General features: G+C 45.6%; 1 protein-coding gene across 2 annotated transcripts in view; it reads right to left on the minus strand.

The window, feature by feature from the left end:
* Positions 1 to 794: 794 nt before the first annotated feature.
* Ntf3 (neurotrophin 3) overlaps positions 795 to 24,954 on the minus strand; it is a 65,447-nt gene continuing 41,287 nt past the window's right edge. For both annotated transcript variants that reach the window (XM_051173172.1, XM_051173173.1), the window contains exon 2: positions 795 to 1,905. In XM_051173172.1, the coding sequence (XP_051029129.1) occupies positions 1,108 to 1,905 (798 nt within the window). In that variant the 3' untranslated portion in view covers positions 795 to 1,107. The remainder of the gene's footprint in view (positions 1,906 to 24,954) is intronic.

Below are 24,954 nucleotides of genomic sequence, written 5' to 3' on the forward strand. Positions count from 1 at the left end.
CAGAGGCCTACCTCTGGCTACTAAGTTTATAATGGGCACTCCACTGATGCATCAGCTGTCCTGGAAATCTGCATGTGACTGCATCCCCAGGAAACCCAGGTTCTGATAGTCTTCAAACCCTTCACAAGATCATAGGGGAGGGGCTGGAGTTTGAACCAGACCTTCCTCTCAAGGCTACCCGTTTACAACTGCTCATGAGCTGGAGGCAGGCCACCGGATCAGTGGGGAAGGCCCTGGGCCAAGAGAATCTGTAATGAGTACATTTATCTTCTGTTTATGGATTATTCATGAGCCATTTCAGTTTGCTCCTGGGTAGATGTATAATTTTTCTGTTACAGTTTGAACCCCAGCAACACACACACACACACACACACACACACACACACACACACATACACACACACACAATCCGTTAGAAATAGTTAGAAAAAAATTTCCTCTCTGTCTAAAAGGATGAAAACCACTTACCAAAAACAAAAACAAAACCAAAGCCAAAAGGGGAAAAAAAAAATTCAACCCTTACACAATCCCAAAACAACAAATGTGCTGAAAAGTAAAATTACGAGGTTCGTTATTATTGGCGCAAACCACAGTTCTAATTGGCAGGCCCCAGAGCCAGGAAGAGCAAGTGAGGATCTGATTGTGAGCTTGCTGTCCAGAGGAGAATGCCGAGCCATGAGCTACAAGGTACCATTTTCAAAGGAGGCCATCGTGGTTCTTGTAATTCATTAATTCAATGTGGATGTACCAGAAGGAGGTTAGAACTCTGTTGATACACAAACTCTGACATCGTCTGATTTTAAGAAGTTTACTAAAACCATAGTCATGGCCTTGACAATACTGAATGCAAAATACTGGTGTATGCGGGTTTTACAGAAGGGTTTCCAAGAGCCCGGTCACAAACCAAGGTTAACAGATGGGAGAGGACTGAGGGAAGGCAAGCACACGAATTTTATTGAGGAAAAAAAGCTTATATACTGTAAGGGTTGCTGAAGTTTAATAAATAAAGGTCAACTTATAATATATAAAAACAATATAAACATTTATATGCTACATGCATATCATATAATTTAAAGTAATAATTTATATGTGGGGACAGATGCCAATTCATGTTCTTCCGATTTTCCTGGACAAGGCACACACACAGGAAGTGTCTATTCGTATCCAGCGCCAGCCTACAAGTTTGTTGTTTTCTGAGGTCAGTGCTCTGACATAGGTTTGGGACGTTTTACACTGAGAGTTCCAGTGTTTGTCATCAATTCCCCTGCAACCGTTTTTAACAGGCCTGGCTTCTTTACATCTTGTTTCATAAAAATATTGTTTGACAGGGGAGTTGCCGGTTTTGATCTCCCCTAGCACTGTGACCTGGTGTCCCCGAATGTCAATGGCTGAGGACTTGTCGGTCACCCACAGACTCTCACTGTCACACACTGAGTACTCTCCTCGATGACTTTTATGCTCTGCATACCGTTTCCGCCGTGAAGATGTTCTGTTGGCTACCACCGGGTTGCCCACATAATCCTCCATGAGATATAAGGGAGGCGGCTCCAAAGGGGTGCTGTCACTCAGAAGGACCCGGGGCGAATTGTAGCGTCTCTGTTGCCGCAGAAGTTCCGTGTCCGTTGCAATCATTGGCTGGAATTCCGACCTGGCGGACTCACCCTGCTCGGGTTCTCTGGGGGCTTCTGCTTTGGGCAGGGGGCTCTGGTAATTTTCCTTAACATCCACCATTTGCTTGGAGAGCTTGTTTTTCAAGATATCTGCCTGGATCAGCTTTATAATGAGGGAATTGAGCGAGTCTTCTGGCAAACTCCTTTGATCCATGTTGTTACCTTGGATGCCACGGAGATAAGCGAGAAATATCACATAAAACAAGATGGACATCACCTTGTTCACCTGTAAGATCTGAAAAAAGGAAACAAAGGCGTTAATAGCTGCCGGGGAGAGTCCTGGTCATTCATCTCTGAGAGTAATGAGAGGGCATCACCATTTAGGGAAGAAGACAAACTCCTCCCTGCTACTTAGCAGGGACAGTTACCTCCCCCAGCCCCTGAAGAGTAAGAGGAATGCACCACAGGTCTTCTGATGGCTTGCTTCCTAGACTGACAGCGCCAGTTGTTTTTACATTAGATGTCTGCATGGTTCCCCAGCCTCTTGCTGTGCATCGATGACATCCCCACAAGTCCCTGGAGTTTGGGAAGATACATGGTCCCCTCTATTGAGCCAGCCATGGGGACTGCATCAATGGACTCCTTGATCAGATCAGAGCCTTGTAACTTTCTCAAGACATGTAATGCTATTGTCACTCTAGCCTGTAGGGTCTTCCAGGAGGAAGACAAGGAGGCTGGGAGTTGGTCTGTCCTTTTTATAATGTGGCATCAGACAGAGGATCATTCCTGGCCTCTCTTATCCTTGGAAACAAACACAAGACCACTGGCCTGCCTTGAAGACCTAAGTGTCAAGATGCTCTGTCAGGCCCTCAGAAGGACCTGTGTCACCAGGACACCCCTCAGATCTACCAACTCTAAAAGCCACAGCTCTATGACATACCCCTTGCAGAAGACAGAGACCCAGCAAAGCCCAGCTCATATGAGTGGCTCTACCTCCTTGGAGTAGCAAGGGTTGATATTGGTTCCTTTCATTCCTCCTAGGGATTTTTAGTTTCCATCATTCTGTTTCTTTTTACAGTCCTCCATCCGATTCCACCATTTTCCTTTTTAAATGGTTTCTTAACCCACCGCACTCTTCTGTTGCCATAACAGAACCTCAGCACAGGGCTTCCGGCAAGTCCTTGTGGAATTGCACAGTGATCCAGAGATCTTCCTCACACACCCCTCCTGCACTAGGGCCAAACCCATGTTTCCAGAGGATTAGCCCAGGAGGGAGACTCTCAGGTGGAAAGACAGCCGAGCTGGTGACCCTGACCTTGCAGTCCCCTCATCCTACCCCCAGAGCATTCCCTTTTAATCACTGCTGCTGCCACCCCAATGGCCCCACGGGCATTTTCTCTTCAGAGTTCTGTCTTCACGTGGAAAATAAAATCCTTTCCCTTGGCTCAGTGTTGGTATTTTCAGAAAGATCTTAGAGAATCCAGGGGGAAAACAAAGGAAACAAACAGGTGACATGAGCTATAGAGAAGTCCCAATTCTGAATCTTGGTCCAGGAGCCTCTCCCCAGCATTCACCACACAGCCTTTCCCCCATCTCCTCTGAAGTGGGGGATTTCTCTCTCATCCCCAAAGGCTGACAAAGGTCCAGGCATTAACCGGCATCTACCCGCTGGCTCCTGGCCTGCCTCTGTGAAAAAGGGAACCATCTTCCTTCCCTGGGAACTACTCTTAGGATAACTGACTCCTTCAAGGTCAAAGCTAAGCGAAGAATTCTAACATGGATGCCTGCCCTAAAGACTACTCCAGGAATTGTGTTATCCCAGGAAAATGGTTCCCACAGGGCAATTAATCTCCCTCCCACTCTGCAGAGAAGGGACATTTCTGTCAATCTTGCAATTCTAACAAAACGAAACTTCAAGAACACAAAAGAAACAGTGGGCACATGGCTTGAGCTTCCGCCTTCGCCCCAGTACAGCTGCAGTAAAATCATCTGAAACTGGCAATCTATCAAAGACAAACAAATAAACAACCCCCCACAATTTATTTTTTTAAAGCATTAACTTTTATTTTAATTTTCCATACAACTGACTATTAACTTAGTCTTTATGTCTCTTAATATTTTATGTTTCCTACTTGATGATTTATCCTTACATCTTTGAAAAGCAGTAAAAGCCTGGAGACATAAGGATACTTTCTCACAGGGCAACAAATTAGGGATGGCATTTGTATGTGCAGGGTCCCAGATAAGGTATAAGGTCAAACAGAGGTAATTATGGGGATGATTTGGCAAATGGATATTGGATGGTGATGGACATGGGATAAGAAGGAAGCCTTTGGGATGGTAGCTTGAATTTTGAAGCAAAAGTTGTTACTAGAAAAGACCTATTGAGGGCTGGATAGCTGGCTCAGGGGATAAAAGTGCTTGCTGCTCTTCTAGAGGACCTGAGTTCAGCACCTGCACCCATGTTGGATGGCTTACACCTGCAACTATCAATAGCTTACACCTGCATCTCACTATAATTATACGGTAGCTAACAGCCTATGCTGACCTCATGGACACCAGCATGCATGTGATACACACACACACACACACACACACACACACACACGCACACACGCACGCACACACGCATGCACACAAATAAAAATAAAAGCAAATCTTTTAGAAACAAAAGCACACCTAACCCCATGGCTTCACTGATCTGCTAGTCAGCTTTCAGCAACTGTAACAGATACCAAAGAGGATCAATATATAAAGAAAAGCAAAGGTTTTCTTGGCTCATAGCTCTTGAGATTTTAGTTCATGATGAATTGGCCTTGTTGCTTTGAGGATGGAGGAGAGAGCAATGCCCCAGTACCCCAGGGCATGCTCCAGTGCTGGTAAAGATCTCTCACAAGCTGTCAGTTCCTGCTGAGCCAGGACCAGACCTTGAACACATGGGCTTTGGAGAGAAAGTCCAGGTATCACCTACAGCTAGTTTACATAGAGGGCCAAATAGGGAGAGGAAGTGGGTGTCTTTGCCCTCTTGCTCTGAGTTCCCATCACAGCTGTACTGAGTTCTCGTGCCCCACACTCCAACCTGATTCATTATTTCTCTGCTGCTTGAGCAAGCTTTGTGATGCATGGCTAAGTCTTCCCGCCTTGTCACTTTCATGGCCATTTCTGTTGAAATTGTCCTCATTTCTCACTGCTGGCTTCGTAAGCTGGCCTTTTTCTGATGCTCTACAATTACCTCCAACAACAGCAACCACACCTCCTTCCCATTCTGGCAGCCTGACCTCCAAATGGCTACTTTAGTAGGTTTTGCACCCTTCATAGACCCATGGAAGTCAGCGTGGATCTCAGCCTTTCCCCCATCTAAACTGTTGCTTACATTTATCCACTTTGCAGTGAGTCATGAGAGTATGCCATGTGCAGGACGGTAAGTGTTTTTAAACTGTCTGTAAAGCTTTCTTACAACCCAGCAGGCATCCTCTGGACTCCATTTTGAAAATCTATTTTTACCCTTTCCTTTCTTCCTTCCTCCCTCTCTCCCTCCCTCCCTTCTTTCTTTCCTTTCTTTGCTTCTGGAGAAAGCAATCCCAGGGATATTGGAACAAGAATTTTCCAAAACAACACATTCCAGGGTGCAAACGACCCTCGATACTTCATTTTTGTAGATAGGACTGCTAGTTAACTGCAGGGATTGGAGGACACTTGGTTCTTAAGCTCAACAAGGCCTTTTCACAATCAGGCACCTGAAGGGACACAATCAAGCACACACTGACTGTGCTAGAAACAGCAGTTGAACATGAATCTGAGTTGTCCATGGTAACAGGCTGGCGGCATGCCTGCCGCTGCTGTATGTACACACAGAAGACTAAACATCTGGAAAATTCCTCTTTCTACATCTGGCTGCCAGCAGTCTGTACCAGCATGGTCGCTCTCCATTGTCATTCCTCACACATGCTTGGAGCTCAGGCCAGCCACGCTAGTTGTGGGAGAGAAGGAACAAGCATGAATTGGATACACAGGGATGGGAGAATTAAGGAAGCAAGTGTGGGAAGTGAGGTATGTGAATATGCTGGCCATGATGAGATGAGCCGGGGTGTGAACTCCGGTCCTTTCTTTTTTTTCTTTTTTTCTTTTTTTCTTTTTTTGGTCAGCAGTCCCTTCACTTCCTACCATGTCTCCTGGGGTAGGATTTCCTCTAGGGGACTATTTCCCTGGGGTGGGGCGTGGAAACAGGGAGGCAGTGTCAGCTAGGCCAGGCACAACAGGGATTCACTTTCACTTATGGGGTGCTCACAGTAATCTGAACAAGGGTTGACTTCAGCAACTGCCCTACTGCTGCTATTAACGGCAGGTCTGTCCTCTCTGATGGTGAACCCTGTCTATTTAATCCACACTCCCTACAAGGCCAGCCTGTGGCTCAGCATCACCGCAGAGCTTCAGTGTCTGATCATGGAATGGGCACCGACACCAATCGAGACCCACCCAAGGCATTGCTTACTGGCTTAAAATCCTGCATGGGCTTCTGCCAAGCCTGGATTGGAAGCCAATCAACTCTGCCTTCTTTTCCCAAAGAAAATATAGGCCTTGGCTCTGAAGCAGGCCATAGTCCCCAGGCTCTTCTTGGCTATAATTAGAAAAAGACCTGTTAAAGACCTCAGTAAAACCCCTTCCTACCCTTTCCCCAGTGCCCATTTCCCTGCTTCGACTTTTCCAACATCCCATGCACATGCTATTTTCCTCACTTAGCAATGCTTTCCCACATATGGTGTTTTCCCAGTCCCTGGAGCAACATTCCTAACAAGGTTTCACCATCCTTCAAAATACTCAAAAGAGAGCAATTTCTGATTCCTCCTTTTTGGCTCAGTTTATAGCACATACAGAGGATTTCTGGGTATTCGGCAAGCGGATGAGAGGGGAAGGGAGGTGGGAAACGGGGTGGTAGCATACTGGAGACCACAACAGCCTGTGTCTGCACTGGCACTTGCAGAAGAGGTTTTACCTCTCTAGGACGGACCATCTTCCCTGCTCGGTAGCTGACTCCTGACTATACACCTGAAAATCGCTCTCCTTGAATATGCACGGCTGTTCTTTTAAAGCTAGCGCACGGTCAGCTGTTGCACAAAGTGATGGGTTTCAGGATGACATTCTCATCCACCAATGCCATGCATTCTGAGCATAGTCACCTCTTGTTACCCTTATCTGCCTACTCCCAAGGAGTCAACCCTTCTGCTTGCACATCTCTTTGACGTGAGAAAAACCGTGTGTTATGTGTCTTTCCAAGTCCGACTTCTTTTGCTTAACATGGTGATTTTGAGTGTATAGAGTACATTTTTTTTTTAAAAGCCCAGTTATGGTGAGTTCCTCAATAACAGAAATGCCAGGAACCACACATTTATATCTATGATATTGTTAATCCTAAGAACTGCCCCATGGAGGAAAGGTGGGTAGTTTCATGTATCCCATTCTGGGGAATCTGAGGAGTGAGGTTAAATAAATAATAGGCAGGAGAGCTAGGGTTTGAGTACACTAGGACTCGTGTTCCTCAAGATTACATCTGTGACCTCTTTGCCTTCCCTACTCTTCTGTATTTTAAGAGTCAAGTGCAGAGCCATGAAAGCTGCTGCCCAGCAGGTTAAGTACCTCCCAAAGATGCCTCCGTCATAAAACCAGTTTTAGAGATTTGAGGCCACCTCTTCTGTTTTTGCCTCTCTGTATTTCTTATGAAAGCATTACTCATGAAAATAAATAAGCCAGCTGGCCTCTGTCCTTTCTAGACCTAGGGTTCTGCAAGGCAAGCTCTCTGGAGGTCATCAGTTCTCGCAGAGGTCAAATGTTGTAAGGGACAGAGCACTGTGTGTACCATCGGATTTGCAGCCTCCTCTGGAAACCCCGGGTGTCTTCAGAGAAGGGGAGAGGCCATGTTGTCGTCCCTCAAAGGGGAAACGATCAGCCTGACATCAGATTTTAATTTGACAACACGTAAAGTGAAAACCCAAGGGATTTCAATTCTGTTATTTCTTATACATCCATGGTCCTTTGGAAACAAACACACTGCTGTGGCTGGGGTTGGCAAAGAAGCTGCCCAGCTGTACCCAGATGGGCTTAATTCTCCAGAGGATTTCTGCCTGTGTGACATGGCCTCTGACTAAGGCTAAGGGCCTCTCCGACTATGTCCTGCCAGATAACCTTCATCTCTTGTTCAGGCAGTGGAAAGAGGAGAGGTGGGAAAGTGATGAGTTTAAAGTAAATGACAAAAAGAAAAGGAATGTGGTGGAAATATTAAATTAGGACCATATAAAAGGCCCACTTGTTCCCTGGGTCTTAACTGCCGATGAATTCACCCTGGCTTTGTTCTGGTCACAGGTCCCAAGGCTTCAGAATGAGTCGACAGTCACACAAAGATATTCTGATCTCTGATGAGGCTAGGATGTTGGCCAGAGTGGGACTCTGATGGAGCCTCCAGAAGAAGTTATCTGTTAATGTTCCTAGTGGATGGAGAGTCAGATTCATTCAAATGTACAGATGACACCCGAAGGGAAGGCTCTCAAGATGCTGGTGAGAACAGACCAATTAGGCTCTAGCATCCATGGGGATGCAGTGAGGTTGCATAATTACTACTGATTTAAAGAAATACAAGATTACCCAATGGGGTGAAAATAGGAAATTATTTGGTGTGGCCATCTTACACACATATGTGTCTTCAAAATTTCTCAGTGACCTAGCACTGGTATAATGAAATGACACCCATCACTGTTGTCGCTGCTGACACAGACATGCGTTGATACTTAATATTGTTTGCTTGTCATAGTACTATACAGGGATGCAAAAATAAAATCTTAAAAATAGAACCAAGAGGGTAAGGAACAGAGCTGTGATCAAAAAACAGCCCAGTGCCTAGACCAGGAGGATGCAGAGGAATGCTTTAGACATTTCCAGAAAACCAAGAGACATCAGTAATTAAGACAAGAACTAGCTGCATGTTCTCTGCCTGTATTTGGTGGGAACTCTTCCGGGAGCCCCTGGAAGTTAGGCAGGTCAGCATCAACAGGTGAGGAAGTAGATTCTTAGCCTGTTCTTTAAGATCAGGTTCTACATGACTGCTTCTTGCTAAATCTTACAGTAGCCAGGCATGGTGGCACATGCCTACAATCTCAGGATCCTGGAGACCAAGGAAGGAAGAGGAGTTTGAGCTCTGCCTGAGTCACATAGGCATTAACCCTGATGCAAACACACAAACAAACAAACAGGCAGTAACAAGAAGCCCCAATACTTCAAAGTAAGGATTTGGAAACTGGTTGACAGGGTGGATGATCATCCCAGGGTACACAGTCTGAGGTAGAAAAAGAGCCTGTAGGTTTATGAGATGCTAATTTCCCAGTGGCAACAGATCACAGCCAAGTGGAGTTAGATGGCACATGCTAGCCTGAGCCAAAACAAACCAGAGACCCTCAGAAAGCTGACCCATCTCTGAATGTACCAAGCAGTCTGTCTCAAAATCAGGCGGAGAGAAACAGAACTCCTTTGTGGACCAGGAACCTATACCTCCATCCCTGCCCGCTAGAAAGCTTACTATGCTGAAGAGGAGGTGGGAAGCCAGGAGTTCACGGTGTGCAGATGCTTGGTGATTCCACAGTGTTGAAAGCACACCTTCCCCAGGCCTTCAGGCAGTGTGAGATGGAAGGGATGACACATGTCAAAGCAATGTGCACCACAGCACAGAGCAGGAAAGCAGTGTGCTTCCTCCAGGCCAGGAGCTCTCTGGCTTAGCCCCATCTTGGCAGAAGATCTAAAGGGCACCTGGTAGGCCCATGGGAACCCTAGGAAGCTCTTCTTTACATTATTCTTTGTGGCGTTCATTTCATGGTCAGAGGATGAACTAGGAAGAAATTGCAGAGAAGAGTCCACCCAGCTACTGGTCGAACTGAGCCTGTCTAGCAAATCTTGCTCTGGTTTAGACAGACACTGTGGCTGCCACTTTTCACAGTCTTGCAGCATTCACAGGACTGAGCACATATGTAATATGGTATCTCCCCCTTGATGAGGATGGATGGCTTATAATTAAGCTACTTTCTCTTCCCTCCCTTCTCCCTTCCCTCTCTCATTCTCTAGGAGACAGTGGCCTCAAACTCACCACATCACTCAGGGTGACCTTGAACTTCTGATGTCCCTGTCTCCCACCTCCAAGTGTAGGGATTACAACTGTGTGGTACCACATTTGGTTTATATCATGTTGGGGGTCATTCTTAGGGCTTTGACTACACTAGGAAAGTACTCCCATTGTGTTACATCCCCACCACTAGCTGGGCTTTTTCAAATCATTTAATGTTCTGATACATGCTAATTTGGAAGATGTTTTTCTGTGTCTAGGTTAACTCCCAGACACAGGAGGGGAGTTCTGTACACAACAGCTGAGAGAAAAGCAGGCACATGAGGCTAACTTTGGAAAATAACTTCCCCACATCAACATTTTCGATTTAAATTTATGCCTAGTGTTTTCGTTAGGCTTGTGTTAATCCTCTGGTTGTGGGCCAGTGCTAGGCAACTAAAAGGAATGCTGTCACAAGGCAGTGGCTGCTAAGAAACTGCTTTGTAATAATTACAATGAATTCGAATTATAATGTATAATAATGGGTGAATAATAATGAAGACGGTGCTAAGGTATCCATCTTGTCTACCCAGCAAACAATGGGTCTCAAACCCAAAGAATAAAGAAGCTAGCTGAGGAAATTTCCAAGGTAGGGCTTCTATTCAATGCCCATTACTGTCCTCTTTTCTAGACCAATACCACAGCTGGCTTGGCAATGCCCACACTGCTTTCTGCATCAACCATGGTGGCAGAAGGAAGTCTAGGATAAAGTAACTATCCTGGTTTGGCCCTGAGAGGACTTGGCTGTAGAAAATGTGGTCAGATGGCAGGTTTCCTCCTCTATGCTTGGTGACTTGGCTGGTCTTACTTAGGTCTGTTGCTCTGTGCTAAGGAACTTTGCTGTCTGAAGACCATGGGAATCATGGCCATCTTTCACGCTACCTAGTAGCTCTCCTTTCATTTGGTGACTGTCTCTCTTTGTATGCACTGTGGCCACCATCATTTGCTGGGATACTTTTACAATCCAGGGGGCAGAAGCATAAGAGATGTCTATTTGGTGATTTTATGTGGCTATTCTCACCCATTCGCAGGAAGATAACCACTTTCATCCAAGCTGAAGTGCAAGGCAGGAACTTACTAAACACTATGACTCCAATCCCAGACCGTCTAGGGACTTTCTGGGCAGCAGGGCAAGACTCAAAAAACCAACCCAGAACTTCTCCTCTGAAAGCAATTTTGGCACAAACACACTGAACTCAAAGCTGTGTTTAATCACAGACACAAGTCACAATAATCACTTGTAATAACTGCTAGCCTTTGGTGAGCCTTCCCATATGCTGGACTGTGTGAGACACTTCACATGGATTATCTCAATTAATCCTTCTAGATACGATTGTTATGCCCACTTTGCAGCCGAGGAAACTGAGGCTCAGAAGGATTAAATAATTATGCCCAAGCTCTCACATCAATTGAGATGCAGAGCCGGGATTTAAACAGTCATCTCTCTGACCTCACAACCCTAACATTGAGCTAATATTGCATAATTCCTTCCACTTAGCTCTGAATCCAAGGCACCTGTTACTTCTTCACAGCAAACTGGCAGCAACACCATGATGTTTTCAATGGTGCTTTCCATGTTTAGAGAAAAGAGACATTCTAGCCAGGTCCCCTGAAGTGTCAGGAGGACATTCCAAAGGCTAAGGCTGGCATCCCTGATTCACAGTGGCTGGGAAAGAGTGTCCACTCAACTCGTAGTTTGTAGTCTCATATTTGCACTTTCATTTCTTAAAGTTAAAGTATTCCTTTCCTTATTTTATGGTAAAGAAGACCAAAAGCCTTAGAATTCCCTAAACTAAACACGAGGCCAAGACTAGAGCTCTAACTTAGTGGTAGATCCTTGCCTACCACATGCAAAGTCACAGGCTCGGTTCTCAGCTCCCAAATGGGCTAGACTTTCTGAGATGACGTGCTCTGGATGCTTGGTTTTCATAGATGGACATATAATTTACAAAATGAGAATTGAAATATGTGGACTCTAGCATGTCTCTTGCTTTGATTGACTAATGAAATCAACTATGCCACTAACTAGCTTTGGAGCTGAGAGAGAATCATTGATGATCTGAGCGTGGGAAGGGGGGGCTCTCAGTTTCTGGCAATTTCTCAAACAGAGATGCTATGTATATTTTAGGCAGGTCAGTTCTATTTCACACATATGAAACTTGAGTTCCCACATACTAAATACCTGTCACGTCCCCCAACACTGGTGACAAACCCCACAAATGTACACTTTTCTAAATATCATCTGGGGAGGCCTACCCATCCTTGGTTAGAGTGCAGGTTAACATAATGCAGAACTATGATTAAAGCTAAAGACTTGGGGGCTCAAAGTGTACACACATATACATAAAGGAGAAATTTTGCAAAAGAACTTCAATATGGTTTATAGACTCCCTTAAGCCAAATTTAGTGGCTCACAGATCTTAGGCTTTGAAATGCTAATTTTGCAAGTATATACTTATGGTGTACATGCACAAGTGTATATATATATGTGTGTGTGTGTGTGTGTGTACATATATATATATGTTCATAAGAGCATAGGTACATGTGTATGTATGTGCTTATATGTATGGAACCTAGAGAATGATACAGAATGTCTTCCTTGACCATGCTCCACCTTTTATATTGAAGTAGAGACTTCACTTTGAGCCTGGAGCTCATTGATTTGGCTAGTCTAGATAGCCAACTTGCTCAGGGGTCCCAACTCTGCCTTTCAAGTACCACTGTGCCCACCAGCATTCATATTTGCAAAGCAAATACATTACTTACTGAGTTGTCTGTCCAGCCCTAGAATTCTTGAACTAAAAAATATCTAAGGTTTTCTAACTGGAACATCCTGTGTTTTTAGTGTTCCACGCTAATTCCCAGTCACTTCCTCATCAGATCAAGTGTTCCCTATTGCTAGCCTCCTTTTCTGGCCTTAGTTCTTGAAGACATGGAGACAGGAACTGGCATTGTAATCTGTTAGGGTTCTTGTATAACAGGATGGGTATGGAGGGAAAGTGCTTGACCGACACACAGTAAAACAATCAGTGGAAAGTCCGTGGAACCAGTCCTGTGCTGACTACACAGGGCCATAAACAAGACATGTGGACCAAAAACTGCTCATGCTGGCCAGTGGGGGTTTCTTGAGGAAAGACCATGGGGCCACAGGTGAATGCAAACAGCCTATAATGCAAACACTACTGTGAGAAGGTGGGCTGCCCTAGCCTCAGAGGCAGCCATGGGGGCAGAATCTGTAGCTACATCTATGACACTTATGCGCTCCGTGCTTTGGGGGTCTACATGTATGCGTTTATTGGCTTTCTTGGATCTAGATGGCTCCAACTCGATGGCCTTTTCATCTCTCTGATCTCTCTGCTGCTCAGTGTACTTCAGGCCATCGTCCTTGCTGCTGTTTGAAGACGCCACTGTTGCTGAAGGGCCACTTTTCATTTCACTCCTCTGCCGCTGGCATGGAGAGTAGCGTGCAAAGCCTCTCGAGAAAAAGAAAACATGGTGCAGGGTGGCCACAGGCTGCTGGTCCCAGGAGACACCCCCGGAAAACCTGAGAGAGGAGGCTTTAGCACAGGCAGGGAGCTCCCTTGCTATAGCAGACAGCATTAAGTGGCAAAGTCTTTACAAGAAGATCAGCAGTTAGGAGCACTTGTGTTCTTACAGAGGACCTAGCAGGTACCCAGCACATGAAATCAAAAGGGAAAAGAGAAATTTTATATAGAAGAATACATTCTCTCCAGATACTTGTGTTTGTGTGTTACTAATTCAAAACAAAACACAGCACCAGACCACCAGATTTTTGACACTTGTTTCTTCTCACAATGGTAGATATGTCCCCTTCTTCGGTAACTGGGTGAAGTTGTGACTATTTTGGGCAACTTGACACAAACTAGAGTCACCTTGGAAGAAGATACTTGTGTGTGTGTGTGTGTGTGTGTGTGTGTGTAAAGCTAGTGAAAAAGAAACGGTAGCTTTTTAATGAACTGGACATTCAGTTGTTCAGATGTCCTAAGGGCCCCTGGACAAGTATTCTGCTACTTGACTGGGGGTTGGTGGGGGCGGGGAAGACAGCACCAACAAAATCTCAACTATAGTTCCAAGGGGATATTCACATTTGTAACTGTTCTACTTTGCCACCATTGACTAAAACTATTACCCAACCCCTACACTATTTGCCATTTTCTTCCTACCTTCAAATACATAGCAAAGGAGCACTGGAGACATGCAGGGTTCCCAGACCAGGAACCATAGGAAAGAATGAAGGCTTGGACACGTGAGCAAAAAAGAACTTCCTGGCAGTGCCACAGAAACCTAATGGGAAAGACCATGACTGTACAGGTCACCTGTGTCTCGTCTCAAGAGTAGACAAGGGAACACTAATCAAAGGCTGGGAGGAAGAGGGTCTCAGATAATGTACATTGCGACATAGACACACAGTCTCTCTCTGTGCGTGTGAATGCATGTACACATGTTTCTACATGAGTGTTTATCTCTGTGTATATGGTGTATGTGTAATAGTGTTGTATATAAATCTCTGTGTATGAGATTAAGTCTGTAAGTGTATTGGACATGTATTTGCATGTGTGGTATCTGAATGATCATGTATATAGTATGTAAACTATGTGTATGTGGTGTATGTGTCTAAAAATTGTATGCATGTGTGTGATGTATGCATGAGAATATGTGTGTGTGTGTGTCTGTGTAAGTGTGGTGCATGTCTGTGTGGTGTCTGTCTGAATAAATATATGTGTGTATTTATGTATGTAGGCTTGTGTGTCTATATGTGTTTGTGTGTTACATGTTTGGAAAGGACATTAAGAGGGCAGAAAGGATTAGGCACTCAAGGTCATCCATCCCTAGGGCCAATCCATTTCAAGCAGCCTGACTGTCTTCTAAGATTAAGCTATCTTTTCCTTGAACACAAAGGAGTGAGACTGTTCCAGGGTCCTTCTTACCCCCAGGCCAGGCATGCTGTCCATACTGAACAAGGCGCTGGCTTCCAGAGGCGTTCCTGGTCTCAAGAACTGGAAATATGTAAACAGGCAGAGGAGAAACCAGAGAGATAGAAGAAAACTCTGGGTCAAGTTTGCATTTCTCATTATTTCTCCAAGCCTTCTCAAATTCCTTTTGTTTAGAAGGCTCCTTGAGTTTCCAGAGGCTCCCTTCCCCCACCCCACCCCCTGAAAACCCCTAGGAACTCATTCAGACTGTAACCCTTCCAGATAACGCGTTCCATATGTCGGTCACTCTCTGCACTGCACGCGTGCACTCACTTTCCTGGTCATCTCCTCTGAGGTCTGCCAGGCAATGCCTCTCTCCAGAACAGCTCCTCAACCTCCTCGGAGGCCTTTGGCCCATGAAACGTGGACCAGCACCTCGTTGCTTCCCTCCCCCATCTCTCCCAGCCCGGAATCCTGCAGGTTTGCTTCCCGCTGTCCCAGAGCTAAGGAGAGCTGCCCGCCTCCGCTCCTGCCTGCCACCAACAGCTGCAGGGAGACCCTCCTTTAAGCACTGGGGCTAATTGAGCAGTGCTCTGAGCAGCTTGCCACATCATTTGGGACAGCATGCTTTTATAGCAGGCAACACAGAATTCTATTGTCTCCCTTTCCCACCCCGCCCCCTCTCTTCCCCGTGGCTACCCACCATGGTAAACAGAGGCTAAGGAGATTTTTTTTTTTTTTTTTTTTTTTTTTTCCAACACAGCTTCCATGGCTCCCTTTGTGAGTGAATGGGAACAGACATCTTTACCCTTCTTGCCTCAGCCTCCAACCCACACACCAGCATTCTAGCTACTGCCCCCCTCCCCTTGGTGAAACACCTTGATGGCGTGAGATCAATGCTGAGCACAGCCTCAGGCTTGTGTTTATTTGTGCCTTCTCTACAACCAGAAGATGGGCTTCAGTGCCATTAGAGGAGCTGGGCTGAAGATAACTTCCTATTAGTCGTGGAAGCCTGAAGGTCCTCTCCCTTGGAAGCATTGTGGTCCTGAAAGGTATCAGGTTCCCAGGGATGTTCTAGGGACCAAGCAACTGCCACCTTGAAACAAGCAGGGGGCTTGAGAAGTGGGACAGAGAGGTGGAGCAAACCTGCTTCACCAGGGACCAGACAAGGCACCCAGAGCTTCCAAAGGGACTCATGGTCTCCACGGTCTCCACTGAGAGGCCGTTCTTAGACAAAGAGCTACTCTTCGAAAAGATGAGACTGAGCGCCTACGAGGTGAGGACTGTGTTTTAACACTTCCTTCCCGCTCTCTCTAGCTTTGGGAGATAGATGGGATTGAAGAAAACCTACAGAACAGACATTGCTATTTTACAGTGGAGAAAAGCAGGGCATAGAGTAGGTGAGACGTGAGCTAAAAGATGCCACAGCTGAGGTAGAGTACAACTCAGAAGCCCTGCTTCCAGACTCCTGGGACTGTACGTCCTCCAAAGATCTCTTTCTATGACCAAAGCCACATGTCCAGAACAAAACCCATGTCTGGGAAAGAAGCAGTGACCCTTGATCCAGCTGTGAGCACAGAGAAGGCTATGCCACCTGCAAAACAGATTGTCCTTCCTCTCTTCTCACACTATCATTTGATGCACCAGTTTACACCAAGTGGATTCTTTCCAAAGCTGGCTGCAAGAATATGTCTCCTGTCCAGAGAGGCAGAACAGAGCTGTCTGCTCAGGTTCTGCATCCGCTCATCGCTCATCTCTAATTCCAAGGAGAGGGATGTCTCCTGGCCTCCCTGCTATTTTCCCTCTCCTTCCCCCAAACTTAATTCTATTTAGTCTGAAGATTTATTATATTATGAAGATCAAATGGTAGTTAAGCCAAAGTGGGTATTATAAAGAATCCCAGTCAACAATACCTGTATTGAGAAAATGGCAACAATGTGAAACAAAACACACTTGATGATGGGTTTGGGTAGCGCAGGGCACTAATGAGAGCTGAATTCATGTGGCTCGGGGATCTGACTTCACAAGCTCCGATTATGCCGATGGGCTTGGCAAGAAGCCCTGCGATTTGGTGCTAATGAATGGATTAACAAGGAGGATAAGTTGGAACTCAAGGATGTGTAGGAATGTGCCGCAAGACTCTGATGAGCATACCCCATGTGGTGCCAAAAAGAGCCTGATATACTGAAGTTCAAGGAGGCTGGAGCCCTCCTAGCAGGCAGTCATTTCCAGCCATTAGCCTACCTCTTAGGCCACTGGACCAATGAGTAAACTGCTGGAGCCACCTATTTCAGGGAGATCTAGTTTGTCTTACTTTCAAGAACTCTACTGTGGGTTTCTAGGATGCAGTCTACATGACTGAATTAACTAGACGAAATGGCCAAGAAGTTCCCTGTGGACTTTAGTGAGGTTCTGTGGTTCCATGTTCACACTGTGAATACAAATCCTTCACCACAGGAGGCAGATGGGCCATGGCCTCCGGAGAGCATTGAGTGACCTTCACCCAACAATGGCATGAGTCATAGGGCTGGTGGGAAGAGATCCCTGCTGCCTGTGGTCAGACCGAAGGGTCTGGAAATCCATGCTGCTGGCACCGGTTCAGAGAGTGGAACTTTTGATCCTATAACACGATACATTTAAATTCCCCTTGGTGGTGTTAATAATGGAGTTGGCTGATGCCCACACTATCAGAATTTATGACTTGTGGGCTCTTCCAAGAAAAAGAAAGAGCAGCTCTAGGGCTGTGCAGGTGGACCTCCACTTTTGCCTTGTGTAGGCTTCTGCAAAGCTTGAGTGCACATCAGGCTTTGCTAATTCAATTACAGTGTGATGGCATTGGAGACTTGGTAAGAAAAATTTAACCATGCCTTCTACTGAAAGCTCATAACTACTCTTTTATCTTTTAAAAATTGACACACTGGTCTAGGGAGATGGCTCCGTGGGTAAAGTATTTGGTATTCAAGTGCAAGGCAGTCCACCATTCAGAGAATATGGGAGGCAGAGACAGGAGACTTGAGAGAAAATACTGTAATTCCAGGTTCAGCAAGGGACTTACCTCAGTATATCAGGTGAGAGCAATTGAGGATGACACCAGATGTCAGTCTCAGGCCTCCAAACACACACGCATGTATTCCCACATGCACATACATCAGACATGCACACACACACACACCAAACACATATACATACTATATCCTGATCTAGTTTTAGCTCAAATCAAAGTAATACTTAAAATATAGAACAAATATGGTACAAATAGATTACAATTTCATTGTGAATGAAAAGGCCCTTTTCTTAAAATCTTTGTCAAGGACATGAAACTTTTCTTTGTTTCGTTTTGTTAGGTCTTCAACTACTTAGGTACCCTGGTGTCCTGATTTTTGTCTCTCTCTTTTTTTTCTCTCTCTGTTTCTGTCTCTCTCTTTCTTTCATCAACTTGACACAGCTAAAGTTATCTAGAAAGAGGAACCTCAGCCAAGAAAATGCCTACACTGAGATGTCTGCCAGGCAATTCTTTGGGGGGGTATTTTCTTTATTAGTGATTGATGTGGGAGGGCATAGGCTACTGTGGGTGGTGCCACCCCTGGGCAGGTGCTCCTGAGCTGTATAAGAAGACAGGCTGATACCGGGCATTGGTGGTGCACACCTTTAATCCAAGCACTGGTGTATGTGTGTGTGTGGGGGGGTGGAGGGCAGAGGCAGGTGGATCTCTGTGAGTTCTAGACCAGCCTGGTCTACAGAGTGGTTCCAGGACAGGCTGCAAAGCAATACAGAGAAACCTTGTCTCGAAAAAAAAAAAAAAAAAAAAAAAAAAAAAAAAAAAAAAAAAAATCCGGCAGGCTGAGCAAGCTTTGGCAAGCAAGGCAGTAAGTGGTGTCCCTCCACGGCTTCTGCTTCAGTTCCTGCCTCCAAGCCCTTGCCTTTAGAGTCACTACCCTGGCTTCCCTCAGTGAGAGACTGTCTCCTGAGAGTTGTAAGAGGAAACAAGCCCTTTCCTTTGCAAGCCAATTTTGGCCATGGACTTCTTATCAAGGTAACAGAAACCTAACTAAGGCAACTGATAATGTGCTATACTTCACGTTGTTAATTCCAAAGACTTCCAGAAACCTGGCAGAGGAAAGGAGGCAAGGCCATTCCCTGCTGGACATGTATATCCACTCCTGTCTCCTGAGCAATCCTTACTGTCCATCACACAGGCCACCCCAGTCTTCTTCCATATCCTGACAGCAAGAAGGGGACAAGCAGAAGGTGCCAGGCTGAAACTGATGATAACATCCATACTTGTGACGGCCAGCCAGCATCATGGACCACTTGCTGTCTGATAGGAATTCTATAATCATAGTTTGATTTAGCCCAGCACCCTAGGATGCAGGTCCTACAGTCCAGTCTCATCCTTTCAAAACCCTGAAAGCTGATACTGGGTAGTATCCCACGATGAGACATTAATATTCCCATAGTAAAATTATAAATATTAATGTAAATGAAACAGTGACTATGACAATTCAGGTTAGATTCTGTGGCCAAGGGATCAGTTCTCAGGACTTTCTGGGTTTCACAGTTGTAAAGATGTCTGGGATGTACCTCCCTGTACATCACAAATGAAGAAAGCTAGCCTGAGGTGTCCCCAGCAAGCTTCTACAATGAGACACTCAAAGAGAGATAGAAATAGGGAGGGTAATGCTGGGGATGAGACAGGGGAATGTCCACAAGCCTGAGGACCTGAGTTCAGATCCCCTACATCCATGGAAAGAGCCAGACATGGTGGCCCATGCCTAACACCCTAGTGCAGGGAAGGCAGTGATGAAGGCATCCCTGGAGCTTGCTGGCCAGTCAATCTTCTTTGTTCCCCTCACATATTCGCATCGTGGCAAGATGTCTTGGTTCAGTAAATGCTATGTGTATTTACTGCTTATTTTTGCAAGCAACCACCATTTGATTAAGAATCTGGGCCAGGCGGTGGTGGCACATGCTTTTTATCCCAGCACTCTGGAGGCAGAGGCAGGCGGAGCTCTGTGTGATTGAAACCAGCCTGGTCTATAGGCTGTTTCCAGGACAGGCTCCAAAGCAATACAAGCAATACAGAAAAACCTTGTCTAAAAAACAAAAACAAACGAATAATCAAGTAAACAACAACAACAACAACAACAACAAAAAAAACCCCACCAGAATCTTCCAACTTAAGGTCTTTATAAACACACACACACACACACACACACACACACACACACACTTGTTACAGTTAAGGTAGTCTTGAATAATGAATGAAATGTCCTTTCTTGGGTCTTACCAACACTTTTGGCCACACACCCTAAAGTCAGGAATACTCTTTCATCTGGTTTTTAAATTGAGTGACAGAATGTGATATTAATTCATTAATTCTTTAGCTTTGAGGTAGGGATTATTTTCTATGCTGGTCCTAAACTTGCCATCCTCCTGCCTCAGCCTCCTAGAAAGTTGGGATTAAATAGATGTCCATCACCATGAGAGACAGAGTTTTAGATGTAGCATATTTAGATGCCAAAGTTTCCCCCAAATAAAATCCAGCATATAAATAACAAGGTGAAGTTTATCTGCTCTGAAATAAGGAAGTGGAGCTAAAGGCAGGACTCAGCTGTTAGCGTACTCATTGTGGACTGATACTGGTGGCTGTGGGGAAATTCCCATGGAGGCCCACCACTCCAAGGTAACTGAGACTTGGCGCTCCTCTACAAAGTCACTTCATCACCCCTTCCAAGCAACGGCTTTCCCTCATTCCCTTCAAACTGCTGAGTAGACCGGATGTCCACCTGCTTCCCTGTGAATCCTCCCTGTCCCCACACCAGCCACTTTTGAATCATGTGACTGCTATTCCTTAGTGCATTTCTATTCCCTTTTGTTCTTCCTTTCTTGAGTATTTTAGCTCCTGCCTCAATAATCTCTCCCAAGCTACCTCTGGCCAGTCCTTACTATTTCAGTATCTGATTTTGTGCTCTGTTTTCACGGAGATGGCGTTTCGCTGTGCAGCCCAGGCCTGTTCCTGAGTTCATGATTCTGTCATCTCCATCTTTGGAATGCTGAGATTACAACATAAGTTCTGTATCTGAAGTGAATGATCTTGGTGCTCTACTGTCTCCGACCCTCGGGTGCCCAGCTCAACTATTTTTCTCTCACCCACCCAATCATATTGATGAACTCCAACCTTAGTGAGAAATCCTGTATCAAAACACAAGGTGGACCGATAGAGGAAGGAATCCAACATCAACCTTTGGCTTCCCCATGCATGAACTCGCACACAAAGGTACAGAGAGATGCACACGTGACACCACACGCGCGTGCATGCACACGCGCACACATGTATTTTTAAAATGGCAGTGGAATACATATGACATGAAGCAGAAGGGAGAGCTAGCTGGGGAATGAGGGATGGGAGAGCAGCAGGAGAGGAAGATGGATAAGAACCAAGAGTAATGACTTATACGTATGGAAATGCCATAGAGAAATCCATTACTTTCTATGCTAACTTAAAAAAAATTAATTTTATAAAAGGATGCCATAATTTACTGGCTGACATTCCCTTGCTGGACATTTATTATTTTTAATTCTCCACTCATACACAATGAAGCAATAAATATCTTCCTGAACACAGCTCACTGAGGGCCTGAGTTATCCTCATGGCCCATCACTCTGACCATTCCCTTACACTATGGTCACATCTGCCTGAGCACTTGCCTCTTCATATCAGTTCAAACACGTCCTCCATGCCAACACTTGCTAAGATGGGGGAACCATACCACATGGAATGGCTGGCCCCAAGCAAACTGCAGCTCCCGGGGCAGTGGGCCATTGCTTTAAGTGGGTCAACAGTATGTTACCATTCTTCCCAAACTGAGGAGTTCTTCAACATTCTCACAAAAAAAAAAAAAACAAAAACAAAAACAAAAAAACCCAAACAAACAACAACAACAAAACCCATAAAATAACACAAGAGCTCTGAAGGTAGGAGCACTTTCCTACAACTCTACTTGAATGGATATGGTTGAGGTGGCTGAGAACTGTGGCTTCTAAAATGGTATACTTCGGAAAGCCAGTGAAGCAGAGTTGTTAGGTGACAATGATCCTGCTTCTGAAAACATTGTCAGGTTGCATATTCTGAACCCTAGGGAACCCGGGCCACAGGTGGCCCCAAGAGGCACCAGGATCCCAACCCTCTGCCCTCTGGAGGGTAATGTCGAGGGAATGATGCATTAGAGATGAGCTTGCTGGACCAGGATAACAAAGGACCAAGAACCTCCAGGTAAAAAGTTTCCCCAGGATCCAGAGAGAGCACACACAGGGCCCACTATTTCCTGTTACAATTGAGCAGCCCTCTGATGCCCCTTGATTTTGTTCCCTGGTTACTGCCTGATCATTCTCCTGGTTGGCCACTCTTAAATAAACCTCTTTCTTCTGGCCAGGGCCATGGGACTGAGTCCTGTGGCAAGCCAGCTCTTCATCACATTAAAAGGGGGCGCTGTTAGTCCTTTTATTCTTGATCACTCAGCATGTGTGAAACCCTGCGTATAACCTCAGACTCATCTCAGGGATCTTTTCCTCCCTCCAAGCTCTACAAAGACACGTCTGGGCTCAAGTACCTGTTCCCCCAGATGTGTCGCTGCCACCCCCATGCCCAGCATCAGAGACACCATGCCACCTGTCTCTGCAGGACCTCCTTCCTTGGCATATAATGATCTGGTGTTGTCAATCTTAGAAAACAAAAATGAAGCAATTGTCCTCTGGTGACGAGCAGCCAATCCCGGGACATCAGGAGAGTGCTGTGCCTGCCACCTCCACTGGCAAACAGGCAACACCCTCACCACCCTGCATGGGTACCAGCATCAGAATCCTAGTGAAGCATCCTTTCGGACACCACCAGGATGCCTATGCCCGACCAGGAAATCCACTGCTGTTGCTGTTCTTCCTGCCCCATGGTTTTCCACTAGCCAGGGTTAGCACTTATGGTCTAGTGCCATGCTGGCTCTCTCTCTCTCTCTCCATCTCCCCCTCCCTCTCCCCATCTCCCTCTTTCTCAGTTGTGAATGGATAGTCAGTCTCAGTCTCCCTGCTCACATGTGGATGACTTTTACATCTGCATCTCAGCAGAGTTGTCTATCTGCAAGGCCAGAGACTCAGCCGCCTGCAGAACGCTTCGGGGAGCTTTGGAAGCAGAAGCTCAAGGGCAGTGCCTTCAAAGCTGCAGTTGCTGTATTCTCTCTCAAACCCCCTTTCCTCACAATTCCTGTTTTCTATAGGGAGTACAGTCCAGGAGATGATATTTAGGTTCTTTCTCTTTCCAGCCCCTCCATATAAAATTGAGTTTTCATTCTATTTCATTCTGGCTCTTCCTACAAAATCTAGCCCCTTCCTTTCCACAACCCACGCTTTCTCTGCCTGGCTTTTATCAATGTTCTCCAGTGGCTTCCAGGACTGTATTCTTCCAGCTTTCCTATTTTTTTTCTTTTTCCTGCACACTGGAATGGAATGATCCTTGTAAAGATAAACTAAATCAGATCACTTTTCTGCTAGGAAAACTTTGTTTTTTCTTTGCAACCTTTAAGAATAAGCCAACATTTCTCAGTATGGCACAAGGCTGGTCCCTAGGCCTCTCTCCCCAGCCTCGCCTGTCTCCGGCCAGCTCTCTCGTCCTGCACACGGCAGCTACACTGAGGGTTATTGAGTTCTCCAACCACATCATGTGCCTGCTTATCTCTGTAGCATTCTGACTGCTCCTGACTTCTGGAATGGTCTTTGTGCCCCACCTTCCCTGGCCAACTTCTCTTGTCCTTCTGACCCTGCACATACCTGGCCTCGCCAAGATTAACTTCTCAGTATTTCTTGCACTCTTATGGTCATGATTTTCCTTGCACATCTGCCCTACTTACCTGCAAGCTGCCTTTGTACTTATGCATTATGATAACCTTCACACCTACAGTGATGCCCAGGTCCCTAGGAAGATACCCGGAGCAAACTCAGTGGCTCAAAAGGAGAAAGCTCCCAAGGCATGTATGCTCGCTCACTGGCCATTCTTTCCTGGCATAACCCTTGTCAGCCTTTAGGGTGCCGTCCCACTTCGAATAGTAAATGTGAAGCCTGCCCTGTGCCAAAGCTCACATTATGAATTCCCTTGAGCTCTGTGGATTCTGAATCAAGAGAGATCAAGCAGACAGGTGAATCACAACACAGAGGTGAGGTGGGGGGGGCAATATTTGAGCCTAAAGGAAAGACGTTTCTGGGATATCCTGGCAGATGACACCTCCAAAGAAATTGTATCGACAACTGTTCAGGATGGCCTCAGATGCCTAGGACAGAAATAACATTTCACTTCCAGCAACCTTAGCTCAGGGTGCAGATCAGCATGTTGCCTCTCTCTAAGAAGAAAGGAGGATGGTAGCCTTCTAATATATAGAAAACAACAGCTGCACTAAAGTGAGAAGGGCTTGGTCAGAAGCCCCTCTTTTCCTGCCTCAGTCCCAAGTTTTAGTTATTTCCAACTCGACTTGATAGACTGTCATCCCTCCAAGAAACCTCCTGGCACTGGATCAAGATTAGACCTGAGATTCCTAGGTTAAGGGAGAAGGTACATGACTAGATAAAGGACCAGTGAACAAGCGTGTGGGAATGGACACCCAAGATGTGTCAGTCAGCTTTCCATTGTGATAGAAAACTATGAGATAATCTCCTTAAAAAGAGGAAAGGCTAATTCGGCTCATAGTTTTAGAGATTCAACCCACAGTCGGTTGGCCTATTATCTTTTGGACCATGTCAAGAAGTACATTGAGGTCTGGGTACATGATGGAGAATGGCCACTTACATCTTATGTCATTTGGGAAGAAAAGTCGATGAGAGTTTGGTATCCCACAGTCCCCTTTCAGTTCATACAGCCAATGACCTTAACTTTCTTCTGCGTTTCATTTCTTATCACCCTACACATGCTACAGCCAAACAATTCTGTATGAGAACTGAAAATAATTCAATCTCCGGAAGCTATACAGCATCTGGGAATAGTTGAGTAGGCAAAGGTCAAAAGAGAAACAGAACCAACTTCCTCCCAGTGACAACATGAGGGGACTCCAGGCTGAGGCACCAGGTTGGGTCTGGGACAGGGGAGATGTTTTTCTAGCAAGATGGTCTAGATAGAGGAGTAGAGCTGCTTTCAAACTGAATAATACACTCCAGAACTTTGCTGCTAGGCCTCTTAAGGGTCATGAGCAAACTGGAGATGGAGAAAAAAAAAAACGGTATTGTTTTTAAGAAA

The sequence above is a fragment of the Phodopus roborovskii genome, unplaced genomic scaffold (assembly GCF_943737965.1).
Source record: "Phodopus roborovskii unplaced genomic scaffold, PHOROB, whole genome shotgun sequence".
In the NCBI taxonomy this organism is placed as follows: Eukaryota; Metazoa; Chordata; class Mammalia; order Rodentia; family Cricetidae; genus Phodopus; species Phodopus roborovskii.